Here is a 17,114-nt window from a genome sequence, read left to right on the forward strand (position 1 = left end):
TATTTCCCTCCCCCCACCCCCGTGATATTTCCGTAAGTGGCAGTCTGCACAGATTATTTCTTCTAAAACCTGAAGTATTTGTTAACTGTACTGGTAACAGTTCACAGTTATTTAGACCTTTTTTCTCCCATGACCATGCTTCCAGGGCATTGTCTCATTAGTTCACACCACCCCTCTGGTAAGCATTTCTTTCCTCTGGGATTGAGTTACATTCTATACCTAAACGGTAACAGCCAGATTGTTACAGGTGTGAGAGATGGAATTCCTTGTCTTTACAGAAAGGTGACCTTTTTATTTCCCCATTAGGTTCTGTTATTTCTCTCATGAATACTATTAACAAATGAGAATGATGGCAGAAAATAACCCTATATTTGTGACACCTTCGTGGGATGACCAGAGGAAGAGCTTTCTATGGAATAAATTTGTGGCAATTGATGTTACCAGTAAAAGAGGGATGGAAAGCTTTGATAATATCAGTTGCAGAAACGTTTAAGACTCAAGACTTTGACCACCCACTTTACCTGAAGCCTGGTTTACAGTTTGCTTTGCTGGTCTCTTCTAATTTGCAACTCTGCCTGTAAAAGTTACATGGCTTTTATGGTTAAACTAACAAATACAATATATTCTGGAACGTTCTGGATTGGGTAGTACACAGTATAAAAAGATATTTGGTAATAAAATTTTAGGGGATCAGCCTGGAGACTTGATCTTTAGTTATTAATAGCACAGTTGCATTTTATGGGGATTTCAGTTATGTACTTTTGGATTAAGATGATTGAAACAGTATTGTCTCTTCATGTGCAAAATTTGAACTAGCACAAACCCTTTAAAAATATTTTAAAAAATATTTTCCCCAATTTTATGGAGATAAAATTGACACAAAATGGTGATCCATCCAAGTTAACCTAATTTCAAAGTTGAGTGAGTCTTAAATTGTATTAGAGTTCTATTCAGAGCCACTTTAGCTGTAAATGGAAATGTTCAACCATCTTTTCTTTGGTATTATCTTAGTATCAGAACTTCTATGAAAAAAGTTTATTGATTATTACACAATTAGCATAGTAGTCACCATTACTGCAGCTTAAAGTTTTTAATCCTGAACAGTGCTACCTACCCAAGTGTTCATTAAATAATAGAGCTAGTGTTAGTGCTGAAAAGCATGTCTCGAAGTCAGTAACTTTGGACTAGAACATTGGTATTCTGCTGTGAAAGGCCAGACTGCTATCGTGATAGGGCAATACTATAAATTTAAGATGAAGAAAAAAAGCTGAAACAGTAGAACAAAATATATTACAGTAGAAAGGTTTGCATTTATTTCTCTGGCATTACTAGTCTTAAACTTGGCAAGTTTAAATTAAGGAACATTCTCAAGAATGGATCTTCAATTAACTAAAACCTGCAGGAAAAAATAGTTGTGGCATAGATCCAAATGGAGCCCCCATCATGGTATAACAAGTTATCTTTTGTTTACATTCGTAGGAAAATTCTGTTTGAACATTTCCGGTCTTGGATTTCAGACATTTCCAAGATTGACCTGGAGTCAACCATTGACATGTCCTGTGCTAAATACGAATTCTCAGGTAAGAGAGAGAAAACTTTGTTGTCACTGAGATTTAAAGGCTTTAACTAAACGATATGGGAAGACAGTGTGAGTGTTGCAAAATCCTAGACTATGTATTCCTGCATAGTGTTAGGATCTTCTTAGTGAGGATGATCTGACCCAGCTCAGATAGAGAAATGTTGATCTTATTGGAAGGTATAAGGCAGGGTTCTCTTTGGGAGTGTGATGAAAGCTATGACCATGTTGTAACCAAGCAAGGTTAGCGTTCCCACTTCACACTAAGCCAGACTTTTTCTTTCTTTCTTTCTTTTTGGCGGTGCTGGGTCTTTATTGCTGTGCCTGGGCTTTCTGTCATTGCTGCAAGTGTGGGCCACTGTCTAGTTTTGATGTGTGGGCTTCTCATTTTGGTGCCTTCTCTTGTTGCAGCACCCGGGCCCTAGAGCAAGAGGGCTTAGTTGCTCCGTGGCATGTGGGATCTTCCCGGACCAGGGATTGAACCCATGTCCCCTGCATTGGCAGGTGGATTCTTAACCACTGGATCACCAGGGAAGTCCCATAAAGCCAAACTCTTTTGACAGTGGTCTTTGCAGCAAAATAAGGATGCCAAGCAAGGAGAATGGGCAGCTCACACTCAAAAAAAAAAAAAAATGAATTTCCCAGTAGCTTTCAGGGAAGGGTTTTTAAAGACAAGGCAGAGGGTTTTCAGATGCATGATAGCTCATGGACCTTCTGATTGGTTGGTGGTGAGGTAGCAGTGATAGGTCAGGAATCTCAGTCATTGACCTTCTGGTTCCAACTAGTTTGGGATCTCCGTGTTGCTTGTGGTCAGCCTGACGTTGCCATCCTCCACCTGGGTGGTGAAGGGGCTGTCTTTTCTGAAGAATAGCTCAGAAATGTGCATCAGATTCTTACCTCCGTCCCTTCAGGAGGAATTAGGAGTCCTGTGACTGCTGTGTCCTAATCATTAACTGCTTGAGTCTGCTCTTTGGAACCTGGGGAGGCCTAGGAGACAAGCCTTTTTTTTTTCCCATAAGCAAGAAATGGAGGACACAGAAGGGCTTTTGTGTCCAGGAAGGCCCTGCAGGGTCCTGCTCAGTTCCAGTATTTTCAGAAAAATGCTAATAATGCATATACACATAAGCTTTGCATATGGCATCAGGAAATTCAAAGGTGATATTGTAAACTCACTCTTACACTTCTTAGGAAACAAGTGTCCCCCTCAATGCCTTTTTTTTTCTTCTGAAGGTATTAAGTGAATATATTCTTCTTCATTTTTTTTTTAATTTCTCTTGGAGTATAGGTCATTTACAATATTGTGTTATTTTCAGCTATACAGCAGAGTGTATTATTTATACATATACATATGTCCACTCTGTTTTTTAGGTTCTTTTCTCATATAGGCCGTTACAGAGTATTGAGTTAGGCAAAAATTCATAAGTTTTTAAAAATATATATATTATACATATTTATATATATGTATACAAAAGCTTTTCTGCTATGCTTGATAAAAGCTTGAGAAAGAACATCAGAAAAAAAGAGAGGTGGAGAAACTGGAAACATAAACTAAATGAAATAGCAGTACTGAATATGAAGTAGAAAAGGTGAAACAAAACTAGATAAAAGGGAAAGATCGTCATATAGTCCAGTTGTTTTTAAACATGGCTGCTTGTTAGAAATATACCTGGAGCTCTGGAGAAAAAAGCAATACCTGGTCATTTGTATTTTTCAAAAAATTCCAAGATAATTCTGACATACATCTGGATTTTAATAAGTGATTATAGGTTTTTCTATTAAATCATAGTTTTGGTGGTACAGAGTTCTATTATTTTTCTGTTGATCGATCATGATACAGTGGTATTAAGTGAGTAATAGTTACATAATCACAATAGTGAAAGATGCTTTTCAGTTTTCACAATCAGTAGCCAGATAAAAAAATGAAAGATAATTACAATTGCAAGCCGTAATGGGAACATGATTAACCTAACAGTATAAAATAATTACATACAGTTTGGGGGGTCAAGCAGAGTGATGTGGTAAGTGGAAGTGCATACATGCATGTGTTTTCATCCTCCCAGTCAGTCTTTGTTTTTTGATTGGTGCCTTTGATCCTGTTACCATTTTCTTAATTGTTTTGGGTTTATTTTCTGTAGGTCTTTTCCTTCTTTTGTGTTCCCTGCCTAGAGAAGTTCATTTAGCATTTGTCGTAAAGCTGGTTTGGTGGTGCTGAATTCTCTTAACTTTTGCCTGTCTGGAAGGCTGTTGATTTCTCCATCAAATCTGAAGGAGAGTCTTGCTGGGCCGAGTATTCTTGGTTGTAGGTTCTTCCCTTCCATCACTAAATATATCATGCGATTCCCTTCTGGTTTGTAGCGTTTCTGTTGAGAAATCAGCTGATAGCCTGATGGAAGTTCCCTTGTATGTTATTTGTTGTTTTTCCCTTGTTGCTTTTAATATTTTATCTCTGTCTTTAAGTTTTGTCAGTTTGATCACTGTGTCTCGGTGTGTTCCTCCTTGAGTTTATCCTGCCTGGGACTCCGTGCTTCCTGGACTTGGTTGACTGTTTCCTTTCTGGCGTTAGGGAAGTTTTCAGCTATTACCTCTTCAAATATTTCCTCAGGTCCTTTCTCTCTCTCTTTTCCTTCTGGGACCTCCGTAATTCGAATGTTGGTGCATTTAATGTTGTCCCAGAGGTCTCTTAGGTTGTCTTCATTTCTTTTCATTCTTTTTTCTATATTCTCTGTGGCAGTGATTTCCACCATTCTGTCCTCCAGGTCATTTATCCATTCTTTTGCCTCAGTTATTAGGCTATTGATTCCTTCTAGTGTATTACTCATCTCTGTTTGTTTGTTCTTTATTTCTTCTAGGTCTTTGGCAGACATTTCTTGCATCTTCTCCATTGTTTTCCTGAGATCCTAGACCATCTTCACTATCATTCTGAATTCTTTTTCTGGAAGGTTGCATATCTCCACTTAGTAGTTTTTATTGGGTTTTATCTTCTCCCTTCATCTGGGACATAACTTTTTGCTTTTTCATCATATTAAAAAGCAGAGACATTACTTTGCCAACAAAGGTCCGTCTAGTCAAGGCTATGGTTTTTCTAGTGGTCATGTATGGATGTGAGAGTTGGACTGTGAAGAAAGGTGAGTGCCGAAGAACTGATGCTTTTTAACTGTGGTGTTGGAGAAGACCCTTGAGAGTCCCTTGGACTGCAAGGAGATCCAGCCAGTCCATCCTAAAGGAGATCAGTCCTGGGTGTTCATTGGAAGGACTGATGTTGAAGCTGAAACTCCAGTACTTTGGCCACCTCATGCAAAGAGTTGACTCATTGGAAAAGACCCTGATGCTGGAAAGGATTGGGGGCAGGAGGAGAAGGGGACGACAGAGGATGAGATGGCTGGATGGCATCACCGACTCGATGGACATGAGTTTGAGTAAACTCCGGGAGTTGGTGATGGACAGGGAGGCCTGGCCTGCTGTGATTCATGGGGTGGCAAAGAGTCGGACATGACTGAGCAACTGAACTGAACTGAACTGAGTGTGGTTTTTGTTCTAGCAGTGGGATTATGGTTCTTCTTGCTTCATTCTGTCTGCCCTCTGATGGAGGAGGCTAAGAGGCTTGTGTAAGCCTCTTGATGGGAGGGACTGGCCATGGGAAAAACTGGGTCTTGCTCTGATGGGCAGGGCCTTGCCCAGTAAAGCTGTAATCCAGTTTCTGCTGATGGGTGGAGTTGTGCTCCCTCTCTGTTGTTTGGCCTGAGGCAACACTGCCCTGGGGTCTACAGGCTCTGTGGTAGGGCTAATGGTGACCTCCAAGAGGGCTTATGCCAGGGGGGACCTTCCCAGACTGCTATTGCCAGTGCCTTCATCCCTGTGGTGAGCCCCTGGCAACCCACATCTCCACAGGAGACCCTTCAACACTAGCAGGTAGTTTTGGTTTAGTGTCCTGTGGGGTCCCTGCTCCTTTCCTCTGGGTCTTGGTGTGTGCACAGTTTTGTTTAAGCCTGGAGTCTGTTTCCCCCAGTCCTGTGGAAGTACTATAATTAAATCCCACTGACCTTCAAGGTCAGATTCCCTGGGGATTCCCAGTCCCTTTGTGAGATCTCCAGGCTGGAAAGCCTGACGTGGGTTTCCGAAGCTTCACCACAGTGAGAGAACTTCTTTAGTATTATTGTTCTCCAGTTTGTGGGTCACCCATCCTCTGGGTATGGGATTTGATTTTATTGTGACTGCGCCCCTCCTACCATATTGTTGTGGTTTCTTCTTTTGACATAGGGTATCGTTTTTTGATGGGTCCAGCTTCCTCCTGTCAGTGGTGGTTCAACAGCTAGTTGCAATTTTGGTGCTCTCGCGGGAGGGGATGAGCACATCCCCGGAGTAGTAGAGGACTACTCCGCCATCTTGAACGGGAAACCCAGTATTTCTTCTTATTACATTATTACTATGCAGGTTGCCAGATGGTGGTTTTTCTAATAAAATAATTTCTTCTCTATTATTAGTTGTTATTCTTTCGTAAAGAAAGCATTGCCATCTCCCCAACTATTTACTCATTTTTAAAAAAATATTTATTTGACTGCATCTGGTCTTAGTTGCAGCACGTGGAATCTTTTGTTGCAGCGCTTGGGCGCAGGAGTTTCAGTGCGTGGAGCCCACAGCTTGCAGGATCCTCATTCCCTGACCAAGAGTTGAACCAACATCCCCTGCATTGCAAGATGGATTCTTAACCACTGGGCCACTAGGGAAGTCCTACCCATTTATTTATGTCAGTGTGAATTTAAGAGTTACTCTTTATGTAATGATTCCTATCATTATGTTGATGCCCATATTGTCCTTGATTTGATGAAGGGGAGCCCCTTTAAGCTGACCTTTGTGTCCTTTTAAGGTGTCCTCATGTCACTCAACCAAACTCAGGTTGCTCGCAGTGCACAGCAAAGCCAGTCTGCTGGCTCTGGGTCGTGGTGAGGAAAAGTACGGCATTTATTCCCGGGCACCAGACCAGGGCACAGGTGGCTTGTCCACAAAACATCCAGGCTCCCCGATGGAGTTTTGTGGAGGGCGTTTAAAGGCGAGGTGAGTGAGAGGGTCGCAGGTGTCTCATCAGCTTGTGCACAGTCCTCTGATTGGTGTGAGGTGAAGAAACAAGATGGGGTCACAGGTTGGCATTATCTGTCTTCAGGTTCCAGCCAGTCTGGGGGCTACATGCTCATGGTCAGCTTTTCTCATCTGGTTGAGGGTTGGGGGGTTGTCTGTATAAAACAGCTTAGGAATGTGTTTTTACCTTTGAAACAGAGCTGGGAGTCCCTGTGACTGATTTAAGTTACGGCTACTCTCCTGTCTGCCTGCCCTCTTTGCTTCTGTGTTCTTTATTTCTCAGTCATTAGCTGCTGGGGCCCCCTGTTCACTCCACGTGGGGAGCGTAGGAGGTCACAGTTTATTTCCAGAGCCCCTTTCCCCAATCAGCAATAAGCACGGGATACCAAGAGGTGGGTTGCCAGGAAGGCCACTATGTGGGCTTGCTCAGTTTCACACATCATCCTTATCATATCTTACTTTCTAGCAAAACAAGATTTTCCAAGCTTTTCTTACTTTTCCTGTGCTCTAGATCCGGAGCTGGCTGTTTTTCCAAAGAACCGGGTTCTTTCATATATATAATTTATATATATATATATATAAAAATATATATATAATGTGTATGTATATATACATATATATACGTGAATGAATGATATTGAATTCACAATGATTTCTCCAGTTTCATTTCCACACCATAAGGTTCATTCTGTATTTCTTTTTCCGAATTTGTAAATCTGTTCTTCAACTTTGAGAAATCTGTTTTCCATCAATTTCAGTATGCTGCTTTATTAAAATAGTCCCTCCGTGTGGAAGGATCTCACTTCACCATAGCACCCACTCCCATCACCCCCCTTGCACGGATGCCTGCCTTGTTCAGTCATACCTAATGGCTTTTAGAAGTTTAGCTCAAGAAATGGTACTGTATAACTCAGGGAACCCTACACAGTGCTCTGTGGTGTCTTAAATGGAAAGGAAATTTAAAAAAGAGGAGGTACATGTATATATATAGCTGATTCCCTTTCTGTACAGCAGAAATGAACACAACATTGTAAAACATCTGTATTGTTGTTGTCATTGTTCAGTCGCTAAGTCAGAACAGAGTGTCCAGCTCTTTGCGACCCCAAGGACTGCAGCATGCCAGGCTTCCCTGTCCTTCACTGTCTCTCGGAGTTTGGTCAAACTCATGTCCGTTGAGTCGGTGATGCCATCCAACCATCTCATCCTCTGCCGCGCTCCTCTCCTTTTGCCTTCAATCTTTCCCAGCATCAGGGTCTTTTCCAGTGAGTCGGCTCTCTGCATCAGGTAGCGAAAGTACGGGAGCTTCAGCATCAGTCTTCCCAGTGAATGTTCAGGGTTGATCTCCTTTAGGATGGACTGGTTTGATCTCCTTGCAGTCCAAGGGACTCTCGAGTCTTCTCCAGCACCACGTTTCAAAAGCATCAATTCTTCGGTGCTCAAGCTTCTTTATGGTCCAAGTCTCACATGCATACATGACTACAGGAAAAACCACAGCTCTGACTAGACGGACCTTTGTGGTAAAGTGATCTCCCTGCTTTTTCATATGCTTAGTTTATCATAGCTTTTCTTCCAAGGAACAAGCGTCTTTTAATTTTGTGGCTGCAGTCACCAACCGCAGTGATTTTGGACCCCCAGAAAATAAAACCTGTCACTTGTTTCCATTGTTTCCCCATCTATTTGCCATGAAGGGACCAGATGCCGTGATCTTAGTTTTTTGAATGTTGAGTTTTAAGCCAGCTTTTTCACTTTCCTCTTTCACCTTCATCAAGAGGCTCTTTAGTGCCTCTTTGCTTTCTTCCATAAGGGTTGTGTCATCTGCGTATCTGAAGTTATTGATATTTCTTCTAGCAATCTTGATTCTAGCTTGTGCTTCATCCAGCCTGGCATTTCGCATGATATACTCTGCGTATGAGTTAAATAAGCAGGGAGACAATATATAGCCTTGACATACTCCTTTCCCTATTTGGAAGCAGTCTGTTGTTCCATGTCTGGTTCTAACTGTTGCTTGTTGTCATGCATACAGGTTTTCCAGGAGACAGGGCAGGTGGTCTGATATTCCCATCTCTTTCAGAATTTTCTACAGTTTGTTGTGATCCACACGGTAAAAGGCTTTAGCATAGTCAATGAAGCAGAAGTAGATGTTTTTTTGGAATTCCCTTGCTTTTTCTATGATCCAGTAGATGGTGGCAGTTTGATCTCTGGTTCCTCTGCCTTTTCTAAATCCAGCTTGTATATCTGATTGGTTCATGTACTGCTGAAGCCTAGCTTGAAGAATTTTGAGCATATATTTTTAAAATTTATTTGTTTTTTAATTGAAGGATAATTGCTTTACAAAATGTTGTTTTCTGTCAAACATCAACATGAATCAGCCATAGGTGTACATATGTCCCCTCCCCCTTGAACCTCCTTACCACTGCCCTCCCCATCCCACCCCTCTAGGTTGATCCAGAGCCTCAGTTTAAGTTCCCTGAGGCATACAGCAAATTCCCATTGGCTCTCTGTTTTACATGTGGTACAAGTTTCCATGTTACTCTCGCCATATGTCTCACCCTCTCTCCTTCCCTCTCGCCATGTCCATAAGTCTGTTCTCTATGTCTGTTTATTCATTGCTCCCTTGCAAATAAATTCATCAGTGTCATCTTTCTAGATTCCATATATATCTGTTAGTATGTGATATTTATCTTTCTCGTTCTGACTTACTTCACTCTGTATAGTAGGCTCTAGGTTCATCCACCTCATTAGAACTGACTTAGATGTGTTCCTTTTTATGGCTGAGTAATATTCCATTGTGTATATGTACCACAACTTCTTTATCCATTCATCTGTTCATGGACATCTAGGTTGCTTCCATGTTCTAGCTATTGTTAATAGTACTGCAGTGAACCTTGGCGTACATGTGTCTCTTTCAGTTTTGGTTTCCTCAGGGTATATGCCTAGGAGTGGGATTGCTGGGTCATATGGTGGTTTTATTCCTAGTTTTTTAAGGAATCTCTATACTGTCTTCCACTGTGGCTGTATCAGTTTATATTCCCACTAGCAGTGCAAGAGGGTTCCCTTTTCTCCACACCCTCTCCAGCATTTATTGTTTGTAGACTTTTTGATGATGGCCATTCTGACAGGTGTGAGGTGATAACGTCATTGTAGTTTTGATTTGAATTTCTCTAATGAGCAATGTTGAGCATCTTTTCATGTGTCTGTTAGCCATCTGGGATTTTGAGCATAATCTTGCTGGCATGTTTAATGAGTGCAGTTATATGGTTATCTGAACATACTTTGGCATTGCCTTTCTTTGGGATTGGAATGAAAACTGACCTTTTCTAGTCCTGTGGCCACTGCCGAGTTTTCCAAATTTACTGGCAGATTGAGCACAGCGCTTTGACAGCATCACCTTTCAGGATGTGAAACAGCTCAGCTGGAATCCCGTCACCTCCACCAGCTCTGTTCGTAGTAGTGCTTCCTGAGGCCCGCGTTACTTCATACTCTAGGGTGACTGGCTCTAGGTGGGTGACCACACCGTCACAGGTATCCGGGTCAGTTAGACCATTTTTATACAGTTCTTCTGTGTATTCTTGCTGCCTCTTCTTAATATCTTCTGCTTCTGTTAGGTCCATACCATTCTGTCCTTTATCGTGCCCACCTTCACATGAAATGTTCCCTTGGTATCTTCAATTTTATTGAAGAAATCTCTATAGTCTTTCCTATTCTATTGCTTTCCTCTACTTCTTTGTATTGTTCACTTAAGAAGGCTTTCTTGTCTCTCCTTGCTATTCTCTAGATCTCTGCATTCAGTTTGGTATATCTTTCCCTTTCTCCTTTGCCTTTTACTTCTTTTCTTTTCTCAGTAAGGCCTCCTCGGCAGCCACTTTGCCATCTTGCATTTCCTTTTTGAGGGGATGGTTTTGGTCACCACCTCTTATACAGTATTAAGAACCTCTGTCCTTAATTCTTCAAGCACTCTGTCTACCAGATCTAATCCCTTGAATCTAATTTGTCACTTGCACTGTATAGTCATCAGTTCAGTTCAGTCGCTCAGTCATGTCTGATTCTCTGTGACCCCGTGGACTGCAGCACACCAGGCCTCCTTGTCCATCACCAGCTCCCAGAATTTACTCGAACTCTTGTCCATTGAGTCGGTGATGCCATCCAACCATCTCTTCCTCTGTTGTTCCCTTCTCCTCCTGCCTTCAATCTTTCCCAGCATCAGGGTCTTTTCAAATGAGTCAGCTTTCCTCATCAGGTGGCCAAAGTATTGGGAGTTTCAGCTTCAACATCAGTCCTTCCAGTGAACATTCAGGACTGATTTTCTTTAGGATGGATTGGTTGGATCTCCTTGCAGTCCAGAGGAACCAGAGATCGAATTGCCAATATCACTGGATCATCAAAAAGCAAGAGAGTTCCAGAAAAACATCTCTCTGCTTTATTGACAAGCCAATGCCTTTGACTGTGTGGATCACAATAAGTTATGGAAAATTCTGAAAGAGATGGGAATACCAGACCACCTAACCTGCCTCATGAGAAATCTGTATGCAGGTCAAGAAGCAACAGTTAGAACTGGTCATGGTACAACAGACTGGTTCCAAATAAGAAAAGGAGTACATCAAGGTTGTATATTGTCACCCTGCTTATTTAACTTATATACAGAGTACATCATGAGAAACGTTGGGCTGGATGAAGCACAAGCTGGAATCAAGATTGCTGGGAGAAGTATCAGTAACCTCAGATACGCAGATGACACCACCCTTATGGCAGAAAGTGAAGAGGAACTAAAAAGCCTCTTGATGAAACTGAAAGAGGAGAGTGAAAAAGTTGGCTTAAAACTCAACATTCAGAAAACTAAGATCATGGCATCTGGTCCCATCACTTTATAGCAAATAGACGGGGAAACAGTGACAGACTTTATTTTTTTGGGCTCCAAAATCACTGCAGATGGTGATTGCAGCCATGAAATAAAAAGACACTTACTTCTTGAAAGAAAAGTTATGACTAACCTAGACAGCATGTTAAAAAGCAGAGACATTACTTTGCCAACAAAGGTCCGTCTAGTCAAGGCTATGGTTTTTCCAGTAGTCATGTATGGATGTGAGAGTTGTATAATCATGAGGGATTTGATTTTGGTCATATCTGAATGGCCTAGTGATTTTCCCTACTTTGTTCAGTTGAGCCTGAATTTCGGAGTAAGGAGCTGATGATCTGAGCCATAGTCAGCTCCCGGTCTTGTTTTTGCTGACTGTATAGAACTTCTCCATCTTCTCTGCAAAGAATATAATCAGTCTGATTTCGGTATTGACCATCTGGTGATGTCCATGTGTAGAGTTGTCTCTTGTGTTGTTGGAAGAGGGTTTTTGCTATGACCATGTGTTCTCTTGGCAAAACTGTTAGCTTTTGTCCTGCCTCACTTTGTACTCCAAGGCCAGACTTTCCTGTTGCTCTAGATATCTCTTTACTTTGCACTTTTGCATTCCAGTCCCCTATGATGAAAAGGACATCTTTTATGTGTGTATGTATGTGTTCTAGAAGGTCTTGTAGGTCTTTATAGAATCGTTCAGCTTCTTACGCATTAGTGGTTGGGGTGTAGACTTGGATTAATGTCATGTTGCATGGTTTGCCTTGGAAGAGATGACAAGTGTTTATAGTGATATGGAAAAGACATTTGCCATGTAATTTAAAAAAAAAAAAAGTTGACAAAAGAACCACTGTAGGATACTATTTTTAAAAGGCAAATACATATATGTTGGAAAAATACTGGAAGTGACCACCTCTGTGTGTTCTTCTGTGTTTTTAGAGTTTTCTGCATTGACAGTTTTATTTCTGTAATTATAAGAGGAGAAATAGTGTTGTAATAAAGCTGGAGGAGCTGCCATTACAGAGGACTGGCAGATGGACTGATAGTAAGCACAGAGGCAGGCAGCTGTTCATTGCCCACGCGGGGACGTCATGGTGTGCGCTCATCTGTTACAGATGCCCTGCTCTGTCACGATGACGAGCTGGAAGGGCGCCGGATCGCCTTCATTCTTTACCTGGTTCCTCCCTGGGATGCCAGCTTGGGGGGCACCCTGGACCTGTTCAGCGTTGACGGTAAGACAGAGGCGTGCACTTCAACACCAGCAGATACTTCCAAGTTCTTACATGCAATGTCTGTGCTCATCAGAGGAGATGGAAGCCATCTATTACCCTGACAGCCACAGGGGCATTGAATGCCAGCCCTGACAGCCACCTCTCTGGGTTGTGCTTGAAATAATGATTCCTCCAGAGATAAACTGGAGTTGATTTAAGATGAGGAACAGTCAGATCCTGGTTCTGAATGCTGACCATGGGAGTGTAGAGCACATGTACAGCCGCCCTTGGTTATGAATCTGCCAGGAGGTCAGGGTCCTTTTTTGTTTGTTTTTAATGACTGACACCAGAACTTGACTCCAGAAGTTGTTCAGAACTTTTTCCAGCTTTCATCAGTAATGCATGGTGGAGTAAGAACAGATGTTGCCTAGCAGAACTGTGTTAAGAGAAACAGATGGAAGGGGGTGGCATTTGGGGATCTGAAGGGGACATCTAGCTACCCTTAGAAATTTGCAAATTGTCAAGGTGGAAACAAGGCAGCCTGAAAGTGGTTAATGATGATGAAGCTCGTTTATGGATGTGTTCTCTCCCGGCGCAGAACACTTTCAGCCGAAGCAGATTGTCAAGTCCCTTATCCCTTCGTGGAACACACTGGTTTTCTTTGAAGTGTCTCCAGTATCCTTTCACCAGGTAAAGACTGTGAGCCACAAATACATAGAGTGCCAAAGAGCATGCTTTTCAGTCTCCCCCTTTCTAAATGTGGCAGCTTCCGGTTGGACTACCCAGCCAGGTGGTTTTCATACCTAGTGTAAAGGGTCCTGAAATTAGTGAGCCGTGGCTAGTAATCTTCCCCCCTCATCTTTATGTTGATGTGCTGCTGGTCTTGTCCTCTCAGGTGTCTGAGGTCTTGTCCGAAGAAAAGTCACGTTTGTCCATCAGCGGCTGGTTTCATGGTCCTTCACTGACCAGGCCTCCCACCTACTTTGAACCTCTCATAACTCGGAGCCCTCACATCCCGCAAGATGTAAGGATAAATTCTTGTTTCTGGGATTCTCATCTTAGAAGCTGTGGCATATCATTTGCTTTTCTCTTTTTTATTTATTTGGCTGCACTGGGTCTTCATTGCAGCACGGATCTAATTGCAGGGATTGTAGGGATCTAGTTCCCTGACTAGGAATTGAACCCAGGCCCCCTGAATTGGGAGTGTGAAGTATAATTTTACTGGTATGACATGATGGCAGAACAAAAGCAGAGGGAATAATTAACTCACCCTTCACATCTGCTGCTCCTTTCCAGCATGAAATTTTGTATGATTGGATCAACCCTACTTATCTTGACATGGAATACCAAGCTCAAATTCAAGAAGAATTTGAGGAAAGCTCTGAAATTCTCCTAAAAGAATTCCTTCAGGTAGGCCAGCAAATCCTGTCTGATAATACCATATTTGGCACATAGCCTTCTTGGGTGGGTGAACAGGAGAAAGGCATCACTTAGAGAGCTTTTAGTTTTTGTTTTGTTCCTGGTTACAATTTTGTATCATCCTCTTCAAATGATGAAATGATACTAGCTAACATTGGTATCAGTTGCATGTCAGTAGGCTGAGTCTCTTGGGTGATTATTCCCCAGTTCTCTACACTCTTAATCACACACACACTGTCTCACTCACACGCTTGTATACTGTGGGGCAGTGGTATGTAGTTCCCACCCTATTCATTTTGATGACTGGATTACTTTTAAATAATAGAAAGATTACTAATTAACAAATTAGTAACACATGTTTGAGAATGACCAGGTGGCACCTTACAGTGGAAAGAGACCTAGGTTAGAAGTCAGAAGACTATATTCAGGTCTTGGCTCTGGTTTTACTGACCTCAGCAAATCACTAGAGGTCTCAGCTTTTATTTCGTCATCAGTTAAACTGGGATAATACTGGCCTTGCCTATCCTGAAGAGCTGTCATCACGACTGAATGAGATCACATAGACAGGTGTGCTGCTTCCCAGGTGACCCTGGGTCCCATGGAATCACAGTCCCAAGAGTTGTCCCTACATTAAAAAAAGGTTGAGATACACTACATCCTGCCTCTTGGAATTATATAGAAGATAATAGCATTTTAAGGAATTTGAGAAGCATTATAGTAAATAAACTTTTTTAATCCTATTTAATTCAACTTACATAAACCATGCTTTGGAATCCTCTTTCCTGTTTCACAACTGAGAGGATTACTGTTTGTAGAGGGGAAACTGCATTTAAACAAGTACTTAAGAAAGCCTCTTATGGAGAATATTTAGATTAATTAGTTTCTTGTACTATACTGAACTTTTTAAATTTAGAATGCTGATTAAATGAAGGGAATGAGCAGAGGCCTAAAGAATGTATTATTACATGGACATTTTCATTATAACAGTGTATCAGTTGTAATGTATAGTGTATTTAATTAGTTATAACTATATTAATGCAGTTTTTCTCCTCACATGAATTAAAGAATCTGCATTAGGATCCTTGTTTTATAAATGCAGGAATCCTAGAGGTCTAGCAGTTTGACATAAGACATACAGGTACATAAGGTAGTGGCCTAAATTGAAACTCAGGTCTCTTGGCTAAAGCATGCTGACAATTTACCCAGCCTTTGCTCTCGCGTCACCCTGTCAGGACTGGGGTATCTGGTGTAAGGGTGAAGAAGGTCACCTGGCCCTGTCGGGAATGGGCCAGAATGATTCCGCAGAGCTGCGGTAGCTGCAGCAACCAGCGTGCGATGTAGAGGGTTCTGCTAAATGCTGCTTCATTTTCTCATTCTCCAGCCTGAGAAATTTGCAGAGGTGTGTGAGGCTTTGGAGAGAGGAGGTGTGGAATGGAGCAGCCGAGGTCCCCCTAACAAAAGGTAGGACTCATCGTTCAGGACATTTGCTTCTGCATTTAGCATCTACCTGGTCTGTGAGGCTTACCTCCAATTATAGGACATTTGCCCTAATGTTTTGTTCTCAGGCACATCCAGTAGGAGACCCTAACAGGACCTGTTGTTTTTTTAAATGTTATATGTCATTTATACCTCAGTTCTTTAAACATTGGTTTATTGGCTTTGCGGGGTCTTTGTTGCCGCACTCGGGTTTTCTCTAGTGGTGGCGTGATGGGGTCTCGTTGCGGTGGTTTCTCTGGTTGTGGCGCACGCGCCCTAGAGCGCACAGGCTGCAGTAGCTGCTCCACAGCATGTGGGGTCTCCCCAGACCAGGGACGGAACCAGTGTCCGCTGCACCACAAGGTGGGTTCTCAGACGGGGCCACCAGGGAAGTCTGGAGTCTCAGTGTGTAACAAATTGGGGTTCCGGAAGCTCTGCCAGGGTTCAGGGAGAGGGGTGCCAAGCTAATGACCAGCTCTTATCCCGTGAGTGGTGGTCCATCCATGTCACGTGATGAGCACCTTGCCTTGCTGCCCAGCAGGTTTTACGAGAAGGCGGAGGAGAGCCAGCTTCCTGACATCCTGAGGGACTGCATGGCGCTGTTCCGCTCCGAGGCCATGTTCCTGCTGCTCTCCAACTTCACAGGCCTGAAGCTTCACTTCCTGGCGCCTTCAGAAGAAGATGAGCCCGAGGACAAAAAGGAGCAAGACGCAGTCTCTGCTTCTGAGAACACCGAAGAAGGGACTGGTCACAGCTCTTCTGAGCCAGAGAACAGTCGGGCGGCCACCAGCGACAGCAGTCTACAGAGCGATGGACCAACAGACCCAGAGCCAGAGGAGGACGAAGGAAAGAAAGGTGAGCTGCTGTTAGGTTGTGTCCTTAGTTTACCATTAGGTAGTCACAGTTCAGTGGTTTATTCAGTTAACAGGTATTTCTTAAGCACTTACTTAAGTGCTTAAGTACTTACTTATGTGCTAGGCCCTGCTTCTGGAGCTGGAGAAGCAGACAGACGCAGTCTCAGCTCTCCCTGAGCCCGTATATTCTAGTAGGAGAGAGGCCAGAGATTAAATGATACACAAACAACAAGATGTCAAATAATAGTTGCGGTGCAGGAAATCTGAGTAGGGTTACGTGCGGAGGAATGACCAGGGTGGCCTCTTGGATGCAGGGGCAGTCTGGCTGAGCTGTCATTAAGCTCAGGTCTGAATGACAAGACGTATCTATAGGAAGAGCATTCTGGGCAGGAAGAACATCCAGCACGTTTTATTAGGCTAACAGTAGTACAAGGGAAGACTAGAGATCTCTTCAAGAAAATCAGAGCTACCAAGGGAACATTTCATGCAAAGACAGGCTCAATAAAGGACAGAAATGGTATGGACCTAACAGAAGCAGAAGATATTAAGAAGAGGTGGCAAGAATACACAGAAGAACTGTACAAAAAAGATCTTCACGACCCAGATAATAACAATGGTGTGATCACTCACCTAGAGCCAGACATCTTGGAATGTGAAGTCAA

The 17,114-nt window shown here is 42.6% G+C and overlaps 1 protein-coding gene across 2 annotated transcripts in view; it reads left to right on the forward strand.

Moving 5' to 3' along the window:
• The window catches only part of OGFOD1 (2-oxoglutarate and iron dependent oxygenase domain containing 1), a 29,698-nt gene that overhangs the window by 8,657 nt on the left and 3,927 nt on the right, over positions 1–17,114 (forward strand). The window contains exons 4-10 of one of the 2 annotated variants that reach the window (XM_043434834.1): positions 1,480–1,580; positions 12,608–12,724; positions 13,302–13,393; positions 13,599–13,727; positions 14,000–14,113; positions 15,504–15,583; positions 16,137–16,453. In XM_043434834.1, coding sequence (XP_043290769.1) covers positions 1,480–1,580; positions 12,608–12,724; positions 13,302–13,393; positions 13,599–13,727; positions 14,000–14,113; positions 15,504–15,583; positions 16,137–16,453 — 950 coding nt within the window. The remainder of the gene's footprint in view (positions 1–1,479; positions 1,581–12,607; positions 12,725–13,301; positions 13,394–13,598; positions 13,728–13,999; positions 14,114–15,503; positions 15,584–16,136; positions 16,454–17,114) is intronic. The other variant, XM_043434835.1, reaches the window with a different exon arrangement.

Source organism: Cervus canadensis, chromosome 18, assembly GCF_019320065.1.
Source record: "Cervus canadensis isolate Bull #8, Minnesota chromosome 18, ASM1932006v1, whole genome shotgun sequence".
Lineage (NCBI taxonomy): Eukaryota > Metazoa > Chordata > Mammalia > Artiodactyla > Cervidae > Cervus > Cervus canadensis.